A 26,958-nucleotide genomic window follows, 5' to 3' on the forward strand; every position below is an offset into this window, starting at 1 on the left:
GCTTTCTCAGTGACAAAATAGAGACATTTAATGTCAAGACTGTCTCCTCAGAACAGCTTTCCCTCTCTGGTTCCTCATGACCACAGCCTGAGCAGAGGGGCCAAAGGGTAATGAAACCCAGAGCTCACAGCTCTTTCCTCCTCTTGGGATGGAGGGCTGGGGTATAAATGCATCTCTCTAAGGGCTCATCATTCTCTGGAGCTCACAAACAGGGTGTATTATTACAGTGTGGCACTATTTAGATAAATAAAACACAGTCCCTGGAAAAACCAATTCCCTCATGCTTCTGTGATGGGATGAACTCTCTGAAAACCAGGACTTAAAAGGCAGATTTGATTGCTGATTTTATTTCACATTTCTTTTGTTGTAATACCATGTGCCATGTCACATTCTCCCAGTGCTGCAGTGTGTGCCACCATTCCCTGCTGGGCACACAGGAGTGAAAGGACAACAACAAAGCAGTGCATTTCTCCCCTGGAATGGGTGCAATGACTGCTTTACCAACAAACTACCTGACAGCACCTCAAAACCCTTGGTATGCGTGTCCTTGTGTTTAAAAAGAAACAAGGGAGAGCTCTATTTGACCAGGAATTACTTTGCTGGTTGAATTATGAGAACCAGAAAGACACAGGTTGAAGATGAGCATGTTGAAAATGAGGTGCTGTTTAAACCCACCAGGTCTGCTTTCTGTAGAATGCTGATGAGCAGTGCTGAAGGGAAAGGCTCTCTCTCCCTGTCCATGCAATTCAGCTTCTCTGCTCAGCTCTTCTCACCCTTTGTTGATTTTGCAGTAAATTATCTCTCCCTTTTGCACTGGATGGATGCACTCAGATTTCTCGTTTCCTTTGTAGCAGGGTATAATAAAGGCAGATGGATTTTAAATGCTGCCCCAATTTATACCAGCTGAGGCTGATGAATACTTGACTGAATGATTGCTGAATTCCGGAATTGTTGAGCAATATGTCATTTTTGGGACAATCAATGACAGATTTGTGCTACACTAAATGAAAGTGTACAAATTGCCCTGGAGATTCTCAAGAGACATGAATATAATTTTTTTAACCAGCCAGTAAGAATTTGGGGGCACCAGCCCAGGGAGCTTGTTGGGTTCTTCCCTTTGCATTATTTGACCTGTGTCTGAATCTTTGCATCAGATCCATTTTACACACCTTTCTCATGATGATCCCCCACCAGTCTTAGAGTGAAATTTGGATTTAACAAAAAGCAAACAGGGATTCTGTTATCCAAACTCCTGAATCCTGTGAGCACAGTAAATGCCTCCTTTGGGTCTTTGAGAAATTGCTTGCAGTGCAGCTGCAGTGAATGGAAAAATAGCTGTGCCCTCCTCTCCCCCACATCCCTTTCAGAGGAGTCTTTGTAGCCACAGCACTGAGGGGAAGATGATCTGCACCACAAACAGGTTTGTGGAACACGTAAAAAAGTCATGTTTCAGCAGGTTTTGAGTCAGGAGTCTCTAATGAATGGACCTGAAAATAGTTACTGCTCATCCAGATTTGTGTGAAATAGGTGCAGCTGCCACCACCTCTAAGGCAGAAATGCCACAGTCCAGGGCTGGCAACCTTGAAAGCAAACTAAATTTCCTGGAGCTTGTTCCTTGCTTAGGCCACTGAAAGCCCCAGCCAGATGTACTGACTTCTCTCTGTCTCATTTCTTTCTCATGAAAAGAGAAGAAAAACTTTAATACCTCCCCCTCCTAAACAATCTGTCAATGTGAAGTGCTGCCAAGTGCATGTGGTCATGTGCTCACTGCTCCAGCAGCATCCAGTGCCCTTCCCTCTGTGTGTTCCCACACAATCCTGTTTTGTCCAGCTCAGTGTGTCCGAAGATGCTCCCGTGCTTGGACTAAAGGAGTTTTGTTGCTTTGAAAAAGCTCTTGCCTCTTTGGACAATTTGGCTTTGTGTTGAACTTCCTTCATCAAAAACAGGCTTTAGTTTATTTATGGAAACTCAATCTCCCACAGATAACTGAAAAAATCCAGCCTAGCCTGACGTTAGTGCTAGTTTTTAGGAACATTTGTGATTTGATTTAGTGCTGTCAGTGAAGGGCTGTATCGTTCTGCAGAGAGCTCTGGCAGTGAGCATTGGATATGGATATGGATAACCCTTGGAGCAAGGGGTGTCTAAAAAGCAGATTCCACTGGGATCCAAATGGCAAGTACGAGTCAGTCCCGCTCATCGAGGTCCCACCCTGGCAAAATTTGGTTGAACAAGGAGGCAGGGATTGAACTTAAAACACAGGATTTTAAACACAGCATTGTGTTCTCCAGCCCATGGTGGAGAATATTATTTTTTTTCTCATGAAGTAGGATAGTTCTTGCAGCAGTGCCTGTTTTTAGGGAGCTCAGCACAAATGATTGACCGAAGAGTCTCGGGTAATTCTGGAGATGATTTCTGAGGTGCTGACACTCTGCTTTTGGCTGGCCAGTTGCTGAGACACAACCTGAGAGAGGCTGGCAGGACAGTGAGCCCTTGGGGTTTGTCACTTCAAATGAGCACTTGTTCATAACCCTCCCAGTCTCACAGCCCACCTGCCCAGCTCACCAGGGGATTGTGATGTGACTGATGACGGTGCACTGTAAATACCAACAACTGGGCCTTGTTGTAGCAACAGGAAAGCAGCCTGGCTGCTGAGTAGATGGTTCTCGAGCTTCAGTTCCAAACCCAACCCCCAACTGGCGCTTTGAGACTGCTGTAGAGGAGAGCAGAGAGTATGAAAACAAGTCAGAACAACTGCACAGTGTCTGAGTTCCCATCCCATTTTACCAGAGGCTTCTCTACACACCAACTTTCAGCATGTGCTGTTTCCATCCAAGAGCAGAAGGGAGGATGTGAGCCCAGGCAGACCCTCACTCTGAGGTGGCAGTGGCTGCTGTACAGTTATGGTAAAGCCAGGGCTGTTTCCATTTGATGCCTTTGTTTGTCCAGCAGCAGTCACAAGGTCCCTCCTCCCCAGCCTTTGGGGTCAGCAACACAACAAGCTCACTGGCCACTTCCACTTCATTATTGTTCTTTTTTTGGTGACTCAAAGAAGAAATGTCACTGTGTGACTGTGCTTAACTAATGTGTGGGGTTATTAATAGCCAGTTTTGGTCCCCCTTCCAGCCTATGTGCCCCAAAATACATTTGCCTTTGGTCTCGAGGGTCGAGTAGTGTGGGAAGCCACTGTTCTGTGAAGAGAGTGGACAAAAAGCTTATTGAACAGCCCTTCCTTTGGAACAAAGACTGAGCTCTCTTTTTATTTTTAGGCTGTTCGTGACAAAAGTTGCTTTATTGCTTTACTTTTCACAGTTGAAGACATGTTCTCAATTTGGACAAAGACCTCCACAGCCATAAGGTGCCCAGAGCAGTGACATTTTTAAATGTCTTTTGGTTCCTTAGAACCTTCAATTCACATCTGGAGAAAGAGCCCCACCCTCCAAGAGCAATTCTTTTAATTGAAGCGAGAAAGAGAAGAAAAATCGTTTTTGCAAAAGGTTTTACAGGAATAAAATACAACCAAGAAAAGCATTCACCTGGTTATCCAAGCACTTTTCCAGGGATTTCTATCCTGTAGACTGCTCTGTTGTACCAAACAAGGTTCCTGTGCTCCCTTCCCACTCGTTCACACAATTGTTCACTCAAACACAATTGGCAAATGCTGTTCTCACACAGAGCATTTGAAGGTTGGGATTAGTGCAGCTGTTTATGAGTAGGTGATCAGAATAACTACTGGTTGATAACAGTCTTTCAAGCAAAAGAAAGTTCACTTGGATTTTTTTTTTTGTAGTAGAAGGACCATGTTTTTCCAACATTTTTTCAAGTTTTTGTGACTTTAATACAGATGGAAATAATTGTGCATTCAGCAAGAATGGCAGTTTGTCCAAATAGAAAATAGGTTGTTTTCCAAATCCACAAATCACTGCTAGATCAGGTGCAAGACCTGTCTTGCACTGTTGCAGCTGTTGATGCTGGACCCCTGAAGGAAGATATATTTTGATACACAGAACAGGTGTGGACAGAGGTTACAGATTTATATCCCTGTTTCTCACAGCTCAGGGAAGATCTTTGAAAATCTGAAATGTGCAAATGGAGGTCTTCTTACTCTTAAAATAATCAAAGTCTAATATAAAAAAAATAATCTAATAATAAAAAATCCCACAACCCAAACAACCCAGGAATAAACCATAACAAATTGTTTACCGCTGAATTATACAGAAAAATTATCTGAGCAAACCACGTTGTTAACAATAAAAGCTACTTTTTGTCAACTGCCTCACAGTTTTTGTGATGTTTGCCAAACTGGATGGCAATTTGATGGCATACTGCAAACCATGAAAATCAACACTAAATGCTTTGTTATTTTTGTTTTTTTTTTTTTTGTGCAAAATGTGAAATGGCTGAAACAAATGACAAATGGGGTCACACTTGTGCCATCTCTAGAATTTTTTTAAAAAAATAATTAAATTATTAGATGGTACATTAAGTGCAAAAAGTGCTCCACTGGCCAGTGAGCCTGTCCTGAGAGAGGACTGGGATGGAACTACTCGTAGTAAGAACCTACAAGCATTGCTGTCTGTAGGTTCCCAATCTCTTATTTCCTTACACAAAGTATCCCCAGCTGGTATCTGATCATTTACAAGCGGGTTTGGTTTGAAAAACGATCTGCTGGGACTGATTGGACCTTGATACCATCAACTGTTGGGAGCTCGAAGGAAGGGCCTTCAAAATAAGAAAACAGCCTGAAAAGCACATAAAATTATGCACCTACACATCAAACATCCCTTCCACTCATCCCATTCAGTATCAGAAATCAGATATTAAATATACTGTAAGAATGACACAGATCTCATCTTGGGTGCACCATGGTCTTTATACCAGGAGCAGGAAACTTCTGGAAGGCAAAGTGTCCCTTTCCCCACCTGCTACTCCTTCCTGGTGCATTCCTGGAGCACGGAACGCAGAGCCTGGAGCGCCTCCACTGTCACCGTGAGCTTCCCAATGACGGCACCGGCATCTTGGGAATCCACAACTGCAAAGGAAACGTCAGGAAAACGTCAGCAGCGATTCAATTTAAGGTTTCACTTTTGTTCTAATTAATTTTCCTTAGTGTTTGGGCAGGTTAAAAGGCACCATGTGCTAAAAAACCCCAAAAGATGATAAATAAATAAATAGTAGAGAAACCTTCCAGTTCAGGTCCTCAGCCTGTTACAGAAACAAAGGAGCCAAGAACCAGAATGTACAGCAATAAAAGTGTTAGTGTTGGGATTAACTTGGAAATAAAAAAAAAAATATCAGTATAATAATTGCCTATATAAAATAATGACTTCTCACAAGATGTGAAGACAGATGTTCCAAACTCTATATTAAAGACATTATATGCATGGTTAGGAATAGTTTTAAGTAAAAATACAGCAATTTTTTACATTTTTACATTTGCTGCCCTGTGTGCATGATGGTTCCAAAGCAGTTATTAGTATTTAAATAGTAAATTGGTTTTGGTTTTTTTTTTTTTTCAGTTGTTGCAATGCAAAACTATTTCAATTCCAAGCTTCTGTGGTGGTGTAAAAGATGTGATGGCCAACAAGGGGGAAGAAAGGTTCCTCCCACTACTGAAGTAGTTGGTTGTCATTACACAATATTGATTAGCTTTTGACAGAACTATTAGCATATAAATATATAAAGATACATTTGTGGTCCTACTAAAATGAAATATGTTGTAGAAAACGGAGAATTATAGTAAGTGGCTTGAAAGTTCTTAGATTTTATGAACTAATCACTGTGAGCTGGGAATGCTCTTTGGTTTGGGGTTTTTTAAACAGATTTGAAGGAATAACACTAGTAGTTTTTGCAAACAAATTAGTTAATATTAATTAATTAATATTAACTCATTAGTTAATATTAAAGAGTTCCTTACTGAAACAATGTCAAACAGTTACTTGCAAAGAAAAGTAGAAATCCAGCAGTTTTTCAGGCTACAGAAGTTAACAAGAAGGAGATCTTTTCAAACTTACCATCAATATCTTGCTCAATGATATCTCTTTGCTTCTGGAAGATCTCTTTCAAACTGACATAAGCAAATCCGACATCCTCACACTCCAGATCCTGCTCATCTTCTGGGGGATCACTGACCACTGTAAATTTTAGGCTAAACACAAAAAAGCCCCCCCAAAAAAACAAACAAACAAGAGATTTTACCTTCAAAAAGGGTGAAAAATCAAATAAAAAGCCCCCTAAAAAAGGCAACCCCCCCCTATTTTACAGGTGAATTATATTCAACATTTCCCACTGCAAGAATATTCTGGGATCATTTCTTTGAAATCTTCCCTCCTCCTTTAGGACTATTTAGCAGCACTAAAAGGACAGAGATGTAACCCCAGACCTTCAGGCTTATAGAACTGATTCATTTCCCCTCCTACAATATGCTACAATAAGCATAATTTCAAGCAGTGGGTGGCACTCAAGTTGTGCAAAATCAGAAGTATTTATTATGGAAAATAGATATGTAAATATTTGTCACTAAACCCAGGGGCCTGCTGAAAGTGTGTGTTTAAATAAATGGTCTAGAGGCAAAAAAGGGAAAATATCACAGCTGTTTTCAACAGGTGGCTTGATTATAAGTGATTTAACTTAGGATTTGGACAAAGAGCTAAGCAGAAGCAAAATGGCCAAAACCCAGTTAAAAAAACCCCAATTTAGATGTGTAAGATAAATGTTAAATTACATAAAAACAAATGAAAGATTATAATAACAACAACTGATAAAACTGGGCACTGGGAATAGATCTGTTTTGATTCAATGTTCAATCAAATCAATATGGGGAAATCAGCTTGGCACCTAAGACAGTGATAGAAGAGGAGATTAGTGCAGGAATAATTTGTAACTTGCAGGTACAACTATTATTAAAATTTTCAATAAAGCATAAATGAAAAGCAGGCAGAGGAAGATCTGCAACAGTAACTTATGGCCAAAGGGGAGGATCATTCATACAGCCCCACCCTGTGCTTCAAATCAAACACAGGGTTTTTACATGACAAGGGCAAGCTCAACAAAACACATGCAAATAACTTCTCATAGTTCCAAATATGCCTAAAAGATGAAATCTCTGCTGCAAAGCAGGAAGGAGGAGATTTGAGCCCATGGGAATGCTCCAGCTGGTGGTCCTGCACGAGCAATCACTTTGACTTTTGTAATTTAAAAAAAAATATTTAAATAATATAAATAGTATTTGAAAAAATATTACAAGCTTGAAGTTCAGAAAAATATTTAAATCTGATATTTGGCACGCTTGAGCTTTGTCTTCTTTATTTACCAGAAATTAATTCCTCGGGGTTCCCTCGTCAGTAGAGACAAGGCAGACCATAAGCCCTGTAAATAGAGATTTACAGCACTAATCTGTACCTGTCAGCAGGCACATCTGGCTTCAGAAGAATCGACTTGAGATACTCTCTTTCTGCACCATTATGTGCCTTATCCACATTTATCACTGCAAAGAAAAGTGAAATTAATACAATTAGTTATCTATTGGTTTTAACCTTTTAGGAGAAAGAGCATGAAGAACAAAGAAAAATAAACCTTCCTCTTTTCTAATAAAAAGCAACAGTATCAACATCAGATGTTAGAATTGTGATCTAACCATCTAAGCCACAGGACTGCCATTTTCTGTTAATGGCCACAGCAGCCCTTGATTTTAAAAACCAGTGGCATTTATTGCTTTGTATTTGAAGTGACTGCATTTCCTCCCCTGAGGAAGGCTGTGAGAATGCTGATGTGTGGCAGAGTGCCTGTCCTTTCTGACACACAGCCCCAGGAATTTAAATCCTGTGACACCACTTCTGCAGAGCCACTTTTACAGAATTATTTTCCAGGAAGTGTTTAATTTGAATGTCTGTTTTTTATGTTTTTTAATGGTTTGTCAAAAACAGCAAACTGACTCCCCTGCTCCAGGATCCTGTCACCTAAAAGTGCAAGAACAACATGAAGCGCTCAGACTGAATCTTAAATGAAACAGACTTTTAACGGGAAAGAAAAAGTTAATGAACGATTGAAATACTAAGAAACAGCTGGGAAAATAATTGTCCAGCAAGGAGGTTTCATTGCAGGCATTCTCATCTCAACCCCGAGGCTGCTCAGGGACACGTCCCACTCACCAGTGCTGTAGTTGTAGTGGATCCTCTGACCCCCCGTTGGTTTTGGAAGGGACAGGGGGGTCTCCTCTGCAAGGAAGTTGTTTAATCTGCACTCCACAAACAGCTGCTGGATTGTTTCATCAGCTGTAACTCGGGATTCAGTGAGACCCAGGGATGTAATTTTAATGCGGATTTTTTCAGCTTCCTGTTTAAACACAAAGCGCAAACATGAAACAAAATTGTTCTTTTGTTTCTTGAGGTGTTAACACAAACCAAACATTCATACCTGTAAATCATCAGCTATTTTGTATGATTAATGCTGATTGATTGTTACATATACACAAGGAGAATCAAAAGCCCCAGGGTTTGTATTTAATATATTCTGGATATTATTATTTATTATGGAGAGAGCTTACATTTTTCCAAGCAAATTATATAATTAAACTGAAAAGCAGGTATATCCCATTGTAAAAATATCCCTCATATAGAACATTTTCCATTGCTGTCAAGTTCTTTCAGTAATTGATGAAGTAGTTTTACCCTCTCCTTTCAAAACATTTCCTTTTATTATGGATCTTAAGCCACTTTAACTAAAACCCCAAATCTGATTATTTTATAATAAGGAAAATTAAAGGAAATTTAACTGGCATGACAGGAAAAATCCCACACCATCCTGTCTGCCCTAATGCAGGTCCATGGCTTCAGCTGGGGCAATATTAGTGGGATTAGCATAGAATGATGAAATAGTGAAAGGAATGATTTTCCAACAATCTAGCAAGTCAAACGACTGCCAATTGTCATCAGTGATGCTCCTTGACTTGAATTATGTTCTCCATCTTCTGATTTGCAAATAAAATGAAACAAAATGAAGTGTTCTGTGATTAATCATACATCACAGACAAGGAGAAGCAAATGGTTTGTAATATATTTTGTTTGGTTTAAGAAGAAGCCAAGAGATTGGATCCTGTACATGCACAAGTTCACTGAAAACTGATGTTAGAAATAGCAAAGCTACTTTTAGAGGACATTAAGCTTAAAATATTTTTTCTTAGTCTTACCAAATTGCCATATGTACTCTGACTCAGCTGTTTAATATTTGTGGATACTGGACTTGAGATGATACAGTCATCACTGTCAGTTTTGATTGATTCAACAGCATCATCCTCTTGTCTGTCATCTTGGTCTGCAAAAAAAAATCAAAATGAAATCAATGTAGCTAAAAACCTTTATTTTAGACAATCTTGAGACTTTCTGAGAAATCTGATAGCAATACATTTCCTTTTCTAATAAATAAAGTGCCAGGTAAATCTTCTCTTCATTGCAGAAGATTAATATTGCACATCAACGACCTTTTGAGTCACAGAAACTGTATTTTTTTTCTGGTTTGTTAAAAAAATAGGAGTATTTACCAGATGAAAGGTGGCAAATGGAGTAAGTCCTGTGATGAACTGAAGTATGAACAACTGTTGGCTTTATATCAGAATATGGCCTGAATTTGTGGATTTCCTCTGACTTCCTTTAATACCAAGCACATGTAAAAGAAGAATGCAGCTTTTTTTTTCATAAAGAAGTAATTCCATATGCAGGTGGATTATTTTCTAGAACATTCAGGGTTGTTGTTTTTTTTTTCTCTGAAGCAAATTACTTATAAAGACAACAGGTGTTGAACATCAAGGTTTTCCAGGCTTCCTAATGAATTCTTAGGCACAAGCTGAAAACAACTCAACATAAAATTGTAGCGTTCCACTTGTGCTTTTACTTTTAAATTTGGTAATGTGGATTTGGTTTTTTTCAACACTAAACTCAGTTCTAAGGGAGAATATGAATGTCCTTTAATATTTTATGACTGTAGGTAAGACACCAGATTTTTGCAAGGAACTAGAATACAGTTTTCATTTGGGAAGGTCATCCCCAGAATCTCAGTTTCTCCTAATGAGGCAGCTCCCATTGCTGGTCAGAAATGCTTCTGCAAAGAGAAAGAGCCACAGATTTCTAAAATACAGCTCCTTATGAACAAAACTGAATTTTCTACCTTCTGATTCCAACTCTTCAGTTACTTGTGTCTCATCTCCAGAAGGAACTGATGGTTGGGCAGGTAATTGTTTCTCAGATAGATGGGAGAGCTCTTCTTTTTCCTGTCCAGTTCCTTCAGCCATCTCCTTCCCCTGATCATCTGCCAGCTGTTTAACCTCCTGCAGCACCTGCTGTAGAAAAAAAGACACTTGACAGTCTTTATAACACTCCTTGAGTAGTAGAAGTTACTAAAGTTCAAAACTTGAAGAGTTCTGGCCCACATTCATTATCCACAGCCTTTAAATAATTGTATTGCTCATGCAATAGGACTGCAGGAGGTGTCAATGCAGTAACATGTAACTGGTACAGCAGAGAGAGTCTCCCTTAGAAATCCCAGTTTGGGAAAAACTCAACTTTGAAAAGTGACTGTTTGAAGAGCTGAAGATGTGAAGATGTGTCTGTGACTACCCAGCTAACATTTCAGTTTTTCTTATCTTGCCTCTCAGGAGATTTGATCCACCAACACTTGACTTTCTGTTTTTTAAAGTTAAGAAGTGCAACAGATTGACTGAATTCTTATTTCCAGTTTATACTGTATAGCTCACAAGAAAGTTCTATTCATAGTAAACTAAACAATGGCAGAATCTGTTAATTGAAAACTGCTGTTAACATTTCAAAAATAAATCGAGGCATTTACGAAAGGAAAACTTATCACAGCTAGCTTTTAATTAATGCAACACAATATTATTATTACATAATATTAGTGCTCATAATCTTTTAAAATTACCTGTTGAAAAACCTACCTTTGCTTACTGGATTTGATTAAAAGACTAAAGACAGCCTATTCTTAGTTCTCTGAAGACAGATTATTTCAGATGAAATGAAAATTGACACTGTGCAGCAGATATGTCTGAGTTAGTTCCACCCAGATTCTTCCAGACTCTGGAAGGATGTGCAGATGGCAGTGTATCCCAGATGTAGAAGTGTAATTGTTCTCACAGTGTGTGCAGTCTCAGCTGATGGATCTGGTTTAAGGGGTGACTCTGACCTGTGTCACATTGCAATTCACTGGCACAGCCCTCAGGATCTGTTTGGATCATTCCTGGCTTCTGCAGAGCCATCTCTGTGCTGGTACCAAGTGGTGCACTGTGCAGAGGCACTTTAATGATGCAGGGAGTGAGAAACAGTGCAGAGGGATTGGACTGGTCCTGCTGGAATCTGCCCTAAGCCTGTGCAAGGTGAAGCTTGTCAGGGGTGGAGGATCTCGAGCAGTTCTGAGGGTGTCACACAAATCCCCCTGCACTGCATCCCCACCTGTCTGCTGCCATTCACTGCCCAGGGCTGTGCACTTCAAATAATCAAGTGGTCCTGATTAATTAGTTCTACAGATTGTCCTTTCATGCTTCAACGTGCAGGACAAAAATAATTGGGATTTTCTGCTACCTGTATTGGCTTCAGGTCCAGAAAGGAGACTCTCTTGTCTGCCTGCACTGCCCGCTGCCTCCGTTTGGGGCTCGGTTTCTGTAAGAAAACAAAGATAGGAGACCATTTACTGCCATTTTCTATCCATCTTCTATTACAGTAAGTGAGGAGAGACCCTCATTTTTGTCAAAGCCAAGTCTAATGGCACTGAATTCTGTATTCTAAACAGGCAAGATGATTTATCAGAACTCACACACAACATCTCAGGTTACATCGTGGAACCCATTGAGATTTTGGTATAATATAAACTTACATTATGAAATAACATAAAGCATAAAACTTACTCCAGATCTAGAGTAATTTAAACAGTTTAGATTAAAAAAAGCCCATTCAAAATACAGTGTTTTAATTTATCCATCTCAACCTGGTTGCTTTTATTTCTTAAACAACTGTCATGTTTGAAAGTCCCTTCTTTTTCTGTGACTCTTATTTAAACTTTATATTACATTATATTACAAATATATTATATTACAAATATTATATTACATTATATTACAAATATTCTCTTCAATATCCAGTAAAAAACCCAATACAACCCCCAAAGTGAAATAATATCATAATACTCAAACATTTCTGAGTATTTTTGCAGGAGCTTTCCTGAACAACCCATTCTAGTGATCTGCCACCGAGCTGCTTTAACAATTCAGGAATATTGTAGTAGAATAACATACCTGGGCTGGCTGTTCATGTTCCCTAAAATGGGATGTTACACATCCCAGAGCCCTTGGCTGTTTGTAAGGAATGACAGCTTGATCCATAGGGACTTGTAACCTGATCCAGTATTCTATGGTACCGTAATTTTGAACGTGTCCTGGTTTTCCTATGGGATAAATACGGGCTTGCATTAATTTCTCTTTCAAAAATAAAGCCCTTTAGGAAAAAAAACTAGGAAGTGGCACAAATTAGAGATTAATTGACTGTGCTTTATGGCAGGGTTTGTAACAAGAGATCTGGAGCTCATGTTAGAAACAACAACTCCTCTGGCTCCACGTGTATGACTTTTTCATGCTGTAATCTGCAATATTTATTGTGTGTGCTACAGAGTAAGTTCAAGCCAAGTTCATTATTTTAACAGAGCAAATAAAGCTTAGGACAGTTTTGTATGTCAGCAGTTGGAAGTGTCCCAAAAAGTGGTGTGCAATTTAAATCACTGGCAAAGGTACCACTTTATAACGATTATTAAAGAAGGTTCTTTACAGAAATGGGCAGTTGGAGGTCACTGAATATGCTGACCTGACACTTTTAAAAGTAGAAACAAGCAGCACAGAACATTCAATACTTCTTAAGAGTGTCCTGTCCAGAATATCTTAAAATTATCTTTAAATTATGCACATAAATGTGCCTAAAATAACGCAAAAAATGTAAACCAACGTCCCTACAGATTATCCACATAATATATGAAATATCATTAACCATAATCTCCATATTTTGCACCTTTCTGATGCTTTACAACTATTACATGAAAACCTTTGTCCTACCCGTTTAAATCACACCATTTCTTTATTTACTGCTAAAGGAGTGAGAGGATATACGATTGATGACATTTGGGCCAGACAGAGAGCCCTGATATTGGATATGGGTGAAGTGGGGGTGGCCTCCCAGTTTGGGTGTTTTTTTTCCCCCCTTTTCCCCTAAAATTGCAGCTGCCCAAGCTTTTTCCCACCCCAGCTGGCAGAATCACATCCAGCATTTCTGCATAAACCTTGGGTAGTAACACACACTTTGGGACATTCTCCTCACCAACTAAGCTTGCTGTTTTGTGGATCTTCCCGTTGCTGTCCAGGACCTCGTGGAAGTCGAGCGGACAGGCCGCCAGCGTCTCGTAGTCGACGCCGCAGGCGCGGTGCAGCTCGAGGGTGACGCTGCTCTGCTGGATGTAGTGACAGAAGGTGTCATCAGCCTGCACGAGGTACTGAGAGGTGAAGTCATAGGATGGGGCACCTCCCTGCACCACTGGGCTGAGCTGGAGCTCGAAGTCGTAGAAGGCGTACGTGCAGAAGGTGGCGGGCTGCTGCTCACCCAGGGCGTGCAGGGCTTCGGGGGAGAAGGTGGCTCTGCCGATGTGGATCTCAAAAAGGTTCTCTCCTCTTTCTAAGTGAACAGTCTCGACAAATCCGTCCACCTCATCAGCCGGTAGGATTTCTGGTCTGGACTTACGTGGTTTGCCATCATACGCAATATCTCTTAGTTGGGCTGCAACAGATAAAACACAGGCTGTGATATAAACTTTTTAAAAAATCAAATGTAATTAATGACTGAGTAAAAAAGGATAATAGCCTAATTCAATTATATCAACAATGTTATTTCCTTAAAGGCACTACCAAAAAGAAGAAATCACACTTTAAATCATACACCTAATGCTCAGTGAGAGAACACTGACAACAATCAAGAGTATTTCTCAGTGGACCTGCTTCAGTACACATCAAAATAGACACAGGCCCCTAACAGTTATTAGCAGATCATAAGGGAGTTAAATTTTCATTGAGGTCAGTGAAACAGAGAACAGATAATTTTCCATGAAAGAACTAACCTTTCTACCGGTTTTAGGAAAGGAGAAGTGTTTCAAGTGAAGAACAGATTTACAGCAGATAAAATCTTTTGAAAAAAAATTAAAGAGAAGAATCATAGAATGTGCTGAGTTGGAAAAGGGACCCATCAGGATCACTGAGGTCAATAAGATACCTTCTAGTTTTCTGATGCGTGCAGCTCTAATATCAAGCAGGTGGGAATACTGTTCCAGTTTTAACTCGTAGTCTTTCTGTGTCCTTTCCATCTTTTTAGTCATTGTTTCTACTTCAGTCTGAAAAAAAAAATTTGATGTAAAAAAAAGGACTTTTGAGGCTTGTCTGCGCCGATACTGCAAATGCTTTTGGCAACAAATTAAAAGAGTTAGATTTGAGGAGAAAACATTTACAGCACCCAAAAATGCAGCAGTTTTTAATACATCAATGCAGTAATCAGTTCTAATTTCAGCAAAATCTGAACACGTTTTTAAGGAAAACAGAGTAGCTATTCTTTCAGGACAGTGTTTCCTAACAGTTTCTGTTATTTTAAACTTGAATTAATCGAAGGAGAAGTCAAAATATGACCTGCAATAATGCAACAGAAGAGAGTGAAAGCAGAGTGTTGCAGAAAGGGGAGCTTATCAGACAAGCACACTTAAAATCTTACTTTAAAGAGCTGATAAGAGCTCAGAGATAATGCCAGGAGGGCACAGCTTGAGGGCTGTGACAGGAGGAGTTAAAAGGCTACAGTTAAACCCACCTCAGATTTTTTTAAACAATACTTTCAACACCAGCACATTTTATCTTGGGTTCCCTATGCACAGGCTGGCTTTGTTGCTCGCTGAATTTGCAAAGTGTCAAAGCTACAAATGGTAAATCACTGTTCTCAGGTTATTTGCCACTGTAAGCAGAGTTTAGTACCTGGTAATCTTTGCTGATTTTGTGCTGCATAATTAACATGTTCCTGGTCTTCTCAAGTTCTTGCACCGTTTCTGCGTGTGTTAACTGCAGCTCCCTCATGGAGTGTTCCAGATCCCTATGGGCATCATCTTCCAGTTTTTCCAAAGCCAGAGGGTGCCTGTTCTGCTGCTGCTTTCGATCCTGGAGGGAGTGAAAACAATTAACGGCCAAATCTGTGCCGTATTTGTGCCTGACTGAATGGACAGCACTGGGAGGTGCTTGTGGTGAAACAAGACAGGCAGCAGAAGTTTTATCAGTTCTGAGCACGTGGTAACACAGAGCTAGGAACGAGGCAGACCAGAGAGTGTCAGGATTGAATTCAGCAGTGTGATCTCCTCATTACCAGGCACCAATTACAACTCAGCAGCTGTTCAGAAGCAATCACTCCTGTCTATCCAGTGAAAATACAAACTTGTTCCTATGTTTGCCTTTTATATAATTACTAATCCTGCTTCAGTGAATGTATAAAATGTGGATTATTATTCTCAGGTCTATGTTACTTCTGTTATTAAAACCGAGGTTTTAATTTTCACTTGGGGTTTTTTACGTTTTTTTTTCCTTCTTTTTTCCATTATCATTAATTTACAGAATTAGTAAACACAGTTGTTTTTAATAAACATTAAAGGAAGAACAACATGGCACGATGAGTCATTTAACTGAAGAAAACGGCTGTGAATCTGATTTAAAACAATGGAATTAATGCAAAATATATCAATCCTGGAATGGTTTGGGTTGGGAAGGATCCTACAGATCATCCAACCCCTCACACGCTTTTTCTTTATAAATTACCTTTATAAGCAAAAGGGCTTCATTGAGTTCTGCCACATCAACATCACTTTCCTGCAACTTAATGGAAAGATGTCATCAGATGGGAATAAAAGAAATACATTCAAGTAACAAGGCACATTCTCACTCGACATGAGACTTTGCTTGACAGCATGAATAAATAAACACTTATATTTCTGCAGTCTTTTATTTTCAAGAAGTATTTGCACTTTTTTCTCATATTCTAAACAGAAATAAAATTCACCTTGGTGAAAAACTTCACTTGATTTTTCAGATCATCCAGTTGTTGCTTTTGTTCCAGGTAGCATAACTGCAGGTCCTTGTTGTCTTGCATCAGCTTTTCCTTTTGGTCTTAATGGAGAAGAAGAAAATATTAAGCTTAATGCAACATAGCTTCAAAAAATTAAAACTTGCTTTTTTCATATTAATATGTGAATGAAAAATTAATTTCAAAATGCAGAAATGAATGTATTAATACAAGGCAATCTTTGTGTCCTGGTTCTGGCCAGGACAGGGCTCATTTTTGCAGAAGTTTCCTTTCTATATAGTGTTCACAGTTTTGAAGTTAGTGGCTTGAGCAGCAACTGTGAATATTAAAAGTGTTTACAAAAAAAAGGTAAGAACAAGCTGAACTCAAGCCATAATCATAAGAAGAATTATTCACAACAAATTGGCCCACTTCATTCCATTAGACTGTTCACAAAAAGACACCTTTTAAAAATACACATTGGAAGAATCAACTCTAAACTAAATATTTTCAATTCCTGCCTGTGCTCTTCTTTTGTATACCTTATATTGCTACAACATATCACAGTGTTGAGAGCAAAAAAAAAATTGCAAGGTCTCACAAATATTCCCTAGAACTTGTCCTACAGCATGGGAAAAACACTCGTGAAATAATCTGTTCAGCAGATTATAAGAAAACTGTGTTATTGTAAATGTACAAAGCTGTAAATAAAAATTAGTATATACTGCAAATATTAAAAAATTCGGAATGAATACAATTAAAAGACAATCAAACAGCACTAGGGGCCTGTATGGGCTTCATGTAACTTTGTGCAGTAAACAGGAGAGTGGTTTATAATTTGAGAGAGTGTCACATGAGCCTCTTTTCTGTAAGAACTTTCAAGGTAGAGGGAGAAGAAATACTGAATAAAGAGTAAATATTAACCCAACAGATGAAGAATGAACACAGCTGAAATTCTCTGAGCCTCATTCAGCACATAAAATGTACTGGGTCATTTTTTGTATTTAATAATATCGAGCAAATGGACACTTAAAAGGCAGCTTTGAAAACAGCACCCACAGAAACGACATTTTTCTGGGCAGTAAACCTGAACTGCAGTCTCACACCTTGAGAAAATAATATATATTTTTCAGAAACACACCTCTTTCTACTTTAATCTTGTCGAGGATTTCGTTCTTGTCTGCCAGGTCAGATTTGATGGCCGTCTCCAGTTTAACAATCTGCAGTTTCAGCTGCTGCTCCTTGGATTTCCATTGCTGCTCGTAGGGCACACTGAAGACACTGGGATAAAACACATGTGAAAAGCTCTCCTCAATCAGCCTCAACAGAAAATAATAAAGTAAAAAATATCTTTTACTGCTACAGAGAACACCTATCATCATGTCTGAGGAATAAATAAACATTGGAGAAGCTGTCACATATCAGATTTTATACATCCTCACTGACAAGGGCTGGAAGAACATACAAAAAGTTCAAACACTCCTTTGTTAAAAAAAAAAACAAAACCAAAACTAAACCAAAATTAAAAAAGAACAATCCCCAAAGCCAAAAAAACCCTAATGGAATGTGCCTACCTAGATGTATTCTTTCCATAATAAGCCTAAAGAAAATTATTAGAAATATTAAAGAACTGCACCCCAGAAGTTCCCACCCACACTTACTGAGGTGATAAACTGGAGTATGAACATATTTACACGTGTGCACACTCACCATGCAGATGGCACATTCCAGCACAGTGCAGGAATGGAGGTTTTTTATATACAGAAACCATAACTTACCTATGATGCAGCTTCTCATAGTTTTCCTTCAAGAGTTCATTCTCGTTTTCCAGGTAATTTATTCTTTCCTGTAACTAAAATGAAGAAGGATCATTGCAGCACAAAAAGACAATGGATGTGTGAAGACAAATAGAGGATAATTTGTGTGCTTGTAGACTCTTCATACATTGTAGAGAATGAGTAATAAATAAACCACTTGATTTTTAGCCCTAAATCTGGAAGACTGTTAGTGATGACAAACTACTCTCTGAGCCACTAGGCTAAGTAATAGGAGTGACTGATGTGAACTGCTAAATCAGATGTAATACTGCATTTAATTACTCCTGTAATGAAATCAGGGTGAAAGGATACTAATAAAGTAGCAGTACATTTTCAATACATCAAGAATGATTTTTTTTTACAGTTAACAAAACACTTGTTCAGTATCAGAACTGACACGAAATCCTATGGTTTAACCTCAAATGCTGTCCAGAACACTGGTCAGTGATTATGTGGCAGAGGGATCAGGTGTGGCTCACAATTCTATCAAGTGCAAGCAGCAGCCACTGTTTCTCTTTTAGAGGTCAACCTTCTAAATGTGTTTGAACAGCCTAGTCACATTCCTGAATTTAAGAGGTATCCCATCATTAACTTTTCCCTTATCTGCATGTACTACCCAAAGCAGATTCGAGCTCTCTTGAACTGAGTCTCACCTCTTCTGTCCTCCTGTTTGACATAGTTACTGACTGCAGCTCTTTCTGCAGATGGAAGCACTTTAACCGCTCCTCTTTAAGCTGCTCGTTCAGTTCATCACCTTTTGCTAACAAAGCGTCGTGGTTGGTCCTCAGATTCTTCAGGTTCTGTGAGAAGGAAGGAATATACAGGGAAAAATCAATCACACCCAGCAGGACGTTCCCACAGAGCATATTCCAAGGGGGGTGGTGTCTCATGGCAGCGCTGAACACGAGTGGTAAATGTGGTCAGCAGGAGACATTCCTGAGAGCAACTGAAAGCAACACAAGGCCAGGAGAAGGTGCCGTTCCTGTTGCCCTCAGGAACATTTTCCCACTACAGGAAATGTTACTGAGCAAACTGCAATCACCTCTTGAAGCTGGAGGAATTTCCCTTCCATGGCTGAGAGAGCATTGCTTTTCTCAGCCAGCTGCTTACGGACCTTGATCATCTCCACGTTGTCCTGGATGTTTAGCCTTCAAAATTAAAAATAAACACATCATGAGAACACATTTGGCAGAAGGTTCGGTGTGTAATATCCAAATTAATTTCTTCTTCTATAATCCAACACCACAGAAGTCAGGGAAATAAACACTGATGACACAGCAACTTAAATCACTCCATCTACATCTTTGCTTGTTGTGTAGAAATGCATATGACAGGAAGAGAAAACCATCCTACACCCAAAGAGATTGTTTGTTTTCCATTCACTTCTTTCCCACCATCCAAAGTATTTGGTGCCAGCAGAACAGCATTTTGTATTCACAGTTTCCACCTATCAGAGCACTGTTAAGAAAATAGGCCTTTGCAATCCATACTAGAACACCTTCAGGCTGGTATTCAAACAACCTGCAGGTGTGTGTTAGCTACATAAAAATCACTTAATATCCATGTTCTTACAGTTCTGAGATTAATTTGAGGATGTACTGTTTAACAGAGAGGGTCTTTAAAATGAATCAGAATTTTAAAAAATACTTAATGTGGTTTTCCTCACTTCAAAACAGTGCAACTAAGCCCCACTATTTTCACAAGTATGGGAAGAGAAAATCAATTATTTTTATTATTTTCATTTTTTTCCAAAAGTTTTTAAAAAAACCTACATATTTTCCAAATTCACTGTAGTCACAGCGGAATTATTTATGGTGACGACTACTTTAACTTATTCAAGGTCCATAAGGGAAATTCTGAGCAGGGGGACTTGTGATCAGGTGAGTAATTTAATAGCAATAGTATGATGCTTTATTTCTGTAGTGTCACTGCTTCCCTCCCTTGAAAGGCACTTCAAGAACTGACCACATATTTCTCATCCACGTAGAACTGTCCCTGGAATCAAATGAGTAATCCTTAATACAATTAAAGAGAACAGTCTGAAATTGAAACAATTAATTAATCATGAGCAGTGTATTAAATACAAGCAGTGCGATTTTTCACTTTAGCCAGCACATGGCAAAGGGTTTTTTTTATCACACACTGCTGTTGTTAAAACAGCTTCAGAAAAATCACTGAAACTTTCAGTTTTGCTAAACCAACCCTGAGATGCTTCAGTGAACAAACCCTAAGTGGGGGAGAGAAGGATTGCTGAAAATTGGACACAAAGAATGTACAATTTACAGCCCTCAAAGCACAGCTGAAGAAACCAGAAGATAAAGAGTTAGTTTCTCTCTGGGAAAAAGAGAATAAAAAGGATGAAAATGTGGAATAAATTAGCATGAGAAGAGAGAAATCAATAACCATTAGAACACTAATTAGTGAAGAGAATAATATCAACTATAACCAACAAATCTTAATTTCTTGGTTTGCTAAAGATGTATAAATACTGACAAAGTTTTGCCAGTATTTATTTATTTATATTTGTTTAGTATTTATTTGTGTTCATGCAGTTGGAGCTGCCCCCTGCACTCAGCACTGGGAATAAAGTACTGCCACTTTGTGATGCTAAAAAGTACTGTTGGATTTATCCTGATGCTTTCAACGACAGCAGGGCCGACATTTCCCTGCTATTTGCAGACTCCAAATTCCTCCTGAGTGTGAGTGAGCATTAAACTGCCTACATGAGCCTCTACCTGAGGTTTTATTAAGAATTAATAGTGAAGGAACGATGGGGGATTAAAATTTTAGGACCTGAACTCAAGACAGATGTGTATAAACACTATGACCCAGCTCTTCTGCTGCTGCCACCACACAGCTCCGTGGTTTTCAGGGTACCTTTGGCTTGCTGTGCCTTGCTCCTTCAACCTCAGGATGGATTCTTCAATCTCCTTTTCTTTCCTTCTCAGTTGGTTCACAAGAACCTCTCGGGCATATTCCAGTTCCTCGATGTGTTTCCTCTGCGAGTCAATCACGGTCTCCCTGCAAGTGCAAATAATTTCAGTTCCAAGAGCAGAGAAGTATTTATTAAAAGACAAAAGATTTAAATGAATACTCAAGTGTCTTCAATGGGTGGAGCAGTGGAAGTAATAGATAGGTAAATTTACACCAAAAAAAACCCCAAACCAAAACAAAAGATGTGTCTTAAACAGCGGAATTTACCCAGTAAATGCAATTTTAAAAGTAATTTATGAAAACATTTCTCTGCAATGATTTCCTAAGATCCCAATGAATCTTTGTGTTTACAGAACTCCAAGCACAAAACACGACTGCACATTAAGTCATATATTTCTATACTCAGTTTGCCCACTTATTGAAGATAGAGCATTTACAGATGATGTCCTGAATTCAATTTAGCTAAATCATTATGGAAATAAAGAAAGATACTAAAATAGCTTTCGGAAATTTATACAAAAATTTATATTTTGCATTATAAACCCCTGCTCCTCTGTGTCCCTTATCAGAAAACATTTCTGCATTGTTATTGTCATCAGATCCAACCACTTCAGTTTATTTTCTAAACTGAAAACTTCTGAAAAGATGTATTTTTTTTTTCCCTTCAAGAAAACCGTAAGTTTTAAGAATAACAGTGACAAAAAAAAAAATAATATGCAAACCATACAAATTTCTTATTTCAGCCCTTGAATCCTCGAGCTGACTCTGTCCACATTTTGGGAGCACAGGGTCAGATGATCTCACTGCTAAATTCTGAAATCTCATTCCTGGAAACAAAAGACAAGGTAAGATCAATTTTTGTCAGGCTGAATGAAAAAGCATTTAACAAAGCAGCAATCTCTGTGCAGTACCAATGCTTGCAACTTCTACTTTAGATGCCATAACAAGTATTTTTACATCAAATTCACATGGAAAGACACAGAGTATCTACAACACAGCTGCTGTAAAATCTGAGCTATGGGTGACCCAGCGCGGTGTTAAGTGCTAAAAACATGTCCTGAGAGGCCTTTTTAGAAGATTTTACTTCCAAAGTCAGAAAGCAGAGATTGAGAAGATATTGAGAAGAACAATATCAGTATTATTAAACAGGAACATGGACTTGTAATTGCTTTTTGTCAGCGTTTTCCTCTGCAAAATCACAAGCGTTGTTCACCCAGACATGCCAGGAAAGGGCCATTTTTAGTAGCAGTGCAAATAATTTTCTTATGTTCTTTGGAAGCATCCTGAGCCCCTAGTGAAGAAGAAAAGTCAGAAGTAAACTGTGGAAGAATTGTTACTTCAGGAGCAAAAGCAACGGTTTCTCCAAATTTTTCTGCTTCTCTTTTTTCAGCAAGAAAAAAAAATAAAAGTTTTGAGGCTGGGACCAAAGTATGCAAAACATTTCAAACACAGCACGAAGGCTGCCATCCCTCAGCCCCCAAAATGGGGTCATTTATCTTCAAGGTACAATCAGACCATCAGTTTCCCAAACACCTGAAAAAAATTTACCTACTTTGCATTAGCGTTAAATTGATTTATTTTTAATTTTGGCCTCTGAGTATTACTTTAAGGTGTTGGTAATTGTGATGTACATATCTCTGTGTGTACACATGCCCAGAGTAGAGATATTTTTATTTAGTTTTGGTCATATCAAGGTGTTTCTTAAATGGTTGCAATCCATAAAGTAATGAGAAAGCACAGACTATTTACTAAACGTTCAGACCTCACCAGGACTTTTGCACGAGATTTCCACGGTGCTTTTAAATCAGCCAAACACAAAGCAGATACAGGAAGACATATTTACTTATTTATTTATTTATTTCTGGAGTCTTCCTGTCTCTTCACACCTTGCAGAGCTAAACTTTCCCCGAATTTTTTCCGGGTGTTTTATTGTTGGGATAATTTCTCTGCGATAATTTCCCAACCTGCGCTAACGACGTTGGGAGATTCAGGGAGGATTCTCCGGGTTCCCTGTTTTGAATCAAGGTGAATGGTACCTTTCTTGGCCTGCTCTGGCACTCCAGAAGCCTCTCCCACTTTTCTGAGGCCCGTGTTGATGCGGGATTGGACGTGGCCGTAGGGACAGGGCCGGTGGCCTTGGATCTGCAGCTGCTGTTTGGTCGAGATGAGTTTGTGGCGCAGGCTCTCGTTCTGCTTCTCAAGCTCTCGGACTCTTTCTTGCAGATTCTCCATCATCTCCTCCAGCTCCAGGGCCTGGCCCAGCCTCCTGGGGCCACCACCAGCCTGCTCAGATTTCCTTTTATCGTTCACGAGCCGGATCAGCTTGGTGGTCATTCTGGGGAAAACAATCACGAAGATGCAAAAAGGAACGTGAAAACTCAGCATAACAAGTTGAAAGAAATGGAATCACTGCAAAGATTCAGCATAATAAATGCAGGTTTGGATGTAACTAGTGCTGCCTGTGAAGAACTCTTTGAAGATAGCTGCACAGTGGTTTTAGTTATGGGCTGGAGTTCATTTCCCCAGAGCAGCCCTCACAGTGCTGTGCTTTGCACTGGGAGCTGGAAAGGTGTTGATAATCAGCAGGATCTCCCTATATGGGTCATTTTGATTCTAGAATAAAAACTCTTGATAAATCATTAAGCTTCTATAGCCTCTTCTGCAATTCCCAGAACACCTGTTATATTTGGACTTTGCCAGCACAGCTGGGAACCCAAAGTGACAACTCCAAAGCAGTAGCTGGGATTCCAACTCCTGATTTTTACCACGCTCTGAGAGAAATCAGCGTGGCTTTTAATGCTGATTGCTGATGTTTTGAGGGGCAAAAAAAAAAAGTGAAAACAAAAGCACTAAAGCCCATACCTTTTAATTTTTTCCTCTTGCTTGTTTGCATGCTGTTTGAGCAGGATGTGGTCATCGCTGATGCGAAGGAATCTGTCTTCCAGTTCCTCTCGGCTGATCCGTGAAATGGCTTGTCGAGCTTTGGCATTCTGTGTAGCTGATGATTCTGCCCAAAGCAAGGCAACTTTAAATTACCTTCAATACATTCTACAACACACAGTTCAAAAGTCTATCTCGCTTTGAAATACTGAAAAAAAAAAAACTGAATGAAAATTTTCGAGTAATTTGATATTTTATACGACTTCCATCGGTCTGATAATTTTGTCAGATTTATTGGCACGTTAATCACTTCCTTTTTCCTTCCTCTTACAGACTAAAAAGAAAAAAAAGGAGTTCAAATGATGCAGCAAACTAAACAAACACAAAACAAAACAAACAAACCCCAAAAACCCAAACAAAAAAAATTTTAAAAAATTACCTACTACACAATGCAAAGGTAACAATTTAGCAAGCAACCAAGTAGGATCAAACACACCACTTAAAAAATTAAATTAGCTTTACAATGAAGGTGCTTTCAAATCTGTTTCAAAGTCAACATAGTCTCTTGCAGCTTGAAAGGATTGACTCATAATTCTGAAAATAAGTCCAGTAGTTCTGTTCTAATAGCAGCTGAGCAACATGGAAGAATTGCGTGGTACTTTTGGTCCCCATTTTTTTTTTAAATGGATTTGGCCTTGACCTTAATTCAGCAAAAAAAGTTCTCTCTGCTTTTGGAAGGGTGAATGTTACAGCTCAGTGAGTTTTAGCAGCTCCTTTCTTGTAACAACCAACCTAAACATAGGTCACAGCACCTTTGAGAATTTAACTGAGATTCTGAATGGTATTTGAACTTAATTTTTAGAAAGAGACTAAAGAAGTCACTGATCAAAGTCTGTAACTGCACGAAACAGCATCTGGTACAAACCTTGTGGTCCTTCAATGCCAGCTGGAGTCAGCCCCGTGTCCCTCATAGCCAGGTCCCCCACAGTTTCATCAGCTGAAACAGGCATGGCTTACCTCCCAATCACAAAATGTAAATGAATCCACTCTCCACCTGCAGTTTAAACTGTGAGACCAGAATGAACTGCAGTACATCATATGAAACACAGACAAAAGTAATAACACTCACTGAAACAAACTCATATATTGTACTGTAAATGCTCCTATCTCGGTTGGATTGCTCAGAGGACAACCTAAACTTTTAAGTTTAATGCTATACCAGCTTTAATCCATGTACAAAATACAGCTTTTTTGTTACACAACAGCTCCAGCTGTGTATGCAGAATTATAATTGTCTTCAGAAATCATTGGGTTAAGGCCAAATAGATGGGGGAGGGGAACCTGTAGAGATTTCTTCTGGTTTTTTGTTTGGGATTTGGGGTGTTTTTTTAATGAGTAATAGAATACTGCACTACTTAAAAAAATGGTTCTATCACCACCAGCATCTGACAGATTACTACAAAGAACTGCACATGACTTTGCAGTGTTAGACAAGGCCAGACCCTAATGAGATGGATTCTTAAAACTAGAGTATCAAACCTCATGCTTTAGGTCCAAATTCTTATGTAACTCCCAGAACTGAACTGCTGTCCCAGCATCATTCAAAAGGAGCAAAACTGAGGATTTAAAAATATCAAAGGTTCTAAGCCAGAGGGGCCAGATGGAGTTCCTAATGAAATCTTAAAAACTGAAACCTTTAATTGTTTGAATATGGATTTAGAATTTCCCGAGTCTCGGACATGGCCAAGATGATGCTTTTCTCACAATATCCTGTCCCACTTCTCTGATAGAGGGAAGAAGAAAAAAAAAGGAGGAGAAACCACCTGTCTACCTTGGCCTATCACAAAGTATTTCCAGGCTACACTCTCTCTCTATTGACTCCTTCAAAGATAAACATTTACTCTATTCGGCTTGTCATCCAAAATAATCTCATTTACTACCTGGAAGGAGCATTCACACATACAAACTTTCACTTATCACCTTCCAAACGTTTTCTGTTGCAGTGTTGTGAGTTTTAGGCGGTGGAAAGGTAAAAAGGAGAGAAGACACTAGGAAACCATATCACAATATTCTGCTGTAGGCAGAGGGGAGAAACATCTCTCAGACCTGCAAGTGCTAGTGCAACACAGAACACAAAACAAAACAAAACCAAACCAAAACAACCGCGTCTTGCCTTTAGTACATTTCACGAGCGCTCTCCAAACTTTCCTTCGGCTCCGCCAGCTCTGACAAAAGGCCTGGAAGGGGCAGGGAGGGAAGAAGGCAGCGCTGGCCCCGTGAGGGGAACGCAGCTCCGGCTCGGCCCGGCGGCCTCTCCGCGCACAAAGCCGCGGCCCAGGCAGCCCCTCGGGGCTGTGCTCATTAAAGCCGTGAGGAGCCCGCTCTTCTCCCACGGGCACCGAGCCCCACGGGGCTGATATCGCCTCTGCGGGAGCAGCGAGACGCGGCCGGCCGGCTCCCCGAGCCGGGACCAGCCCAGCGCATCCCCCTCAGCAGCTCCGGCCCCGCAGGAGGAGCAGCAGCTCTCCCCCTACACTCACCTCACCGCCCCGCCGCGTCCTCCGTGCTCCCTCGGCAACGGCCGGCGGGGACAACGGGCCCGTCCCGGGGCGGGGCCGCCGGGAGATGCGGTTCGAGCCGAGCCGGGGCGGGCCGAGCGCCCGCGGCCCGCCGGGAGATGCGGGTGGTGGGGCCGGGCCGGGCCGAGCGCCGCCCGCTCGGGGCTCGCTCTCGCCATCTGCCGCCGGCACCGGCGGGCAGGGCTGGGAGCACCGCTGCGAGATCTGAACCTGTTTGTTTGATTGTTTATTTTTATTTATTTATTTATTTTAAATTTCTAAACCGCGAAGGAAACGCGTGAAAAGTTTTCGGGAGTCGCCGCGCCGGCTCTGTGGGATTTGCCGCCCAGTTTTACCCCCCCTCTTTTCTGAGCAGAGCTGTAAATGAAACACCTCGAGCCCGCGGGAGGATCGGCCTCTGGCACGCTGGGTGAAAGAGCCGATTTTGGGACAGCAGGACCTTCATCCTCGCTCCCGGCTGCCCTCGACCCTCAGGAGGGTCTGCGAGGGGCAGAGCAGAGCAGGCCCAGCGAGGGGTCGCACTCTTATATATATATAAATATATACATAAATATGTATATAAATATATATAAATATATTAAAAATATATATAAAAATATATATAAAAATATATTAAATATATATATAAAT

General features: G+C 40.0%; 1 protein-coding gene across 5 annotated transcripts; it reads right to left on the reverse strand.

Moving 5' to 3' along the window:
* Positions 1-331: 331 nt before the first annotated feature.
* LOC126637245 (protein fantom-like) lies at positions 332-26,413 on the reverse strand. Of its 5 annotated transcripts, none has more exons than XM_050310338.1 (23): positions 24,675-26,230; positions 23,732-23,876; positions 22,906-23,204; positions 21,597-21,696; positions 20,813-20,956; positions 18,978-19,083; positions 18,589-18,735; positions 17,897-17,970; positions 17,260-17,399; positions 16,116-16,222; positions 15,875-15,931; positions 15,047-15,226; positions 14,304-14,421; positions 13,362-13,814; positions 12,293-12,441; positions 11,583-11,660; positions 10,159-10,330; positions 9,185-9,309; positions 8,148-8,331; positions 7,399-7,483; positions 6,012-6,145; positions 4,920-5,029; positions 332-2,710 (listed from the first exon to the last, which is right to left on the reverse strand). In XM_050310338.1, exons 1-22 carry the CDS (start codon positions 24,757-24,759, stop codon positions 4,923-4,925), a joined length of 3,189 nt encoding a protein of 1,062 aa, XP_050166295.1. In that variant the 5' UTR covers positions 24,760-26,230; the 3' UTR covers positions 332-2,710; positions 4,920-4,922. The 5 variants fall into 5 exon arrangements, with proteins under 5 accessions (XP_050166295.1, XP_050166296.1, XP_050166297.1 ...); XM_050310339.1 differs by lacking the exon at positions 332-2,710 and adding an exon at positions 26,290-26,413 and having other exon boundaries at positions 3,195-5,029; positions 24,675-24,766; XM_050310340.1 differs by lacking the exon at positions 332-2,710 and adding an exon at positions 26,290-26,407 and having other exon boundaries at positions 3,195-5,029; positions 24,675-24,815.
* Between the last annotated feature and the right edge of the window lie 545 nt (positions 26,414-26,958).

This window comes from Myiozetetes cayanensis, unplaced genomic scaffold (genome assembly GCF_022539395.1).
Source record: "Myiozetetes cayanensis isolate MyiCay16 unplaced genomic scaffold, myiCay2020 scf15, whole genome shotgun sequence".
Taxonomy (NCBI): Eukaryota; Metazoa; Chordata; class Aves; order Passeriformes; family Tyrannidae; genus Myiozetetes; species Myiozetetes cayanensis.

Bases quoted from the DNA above. Each gene is read 5' to 3' on its own strand.
- LOC126637245 (XM_050310338.1), bottom strand. From the start codon at position 24,759: ATGCCTGTTTCAGCTGATGAAACTGTGGGGGACCTGGCTATGAGGGAC. The intron at 23,877-24,674 runs GTTTGTACCAGA...TGCTTTGGGCAG, and splicing joins TGGCATTGAAGGACCACAAG to AATCATCAGCTACACAGAAT. The intron at 14,422-15,046 runs GTACTAAACTCT...TTTTTTTTTCAG, and splicing joins AAATCAGCAAAGATTACCAG to ACTGAAGTAGAAACAATGAC.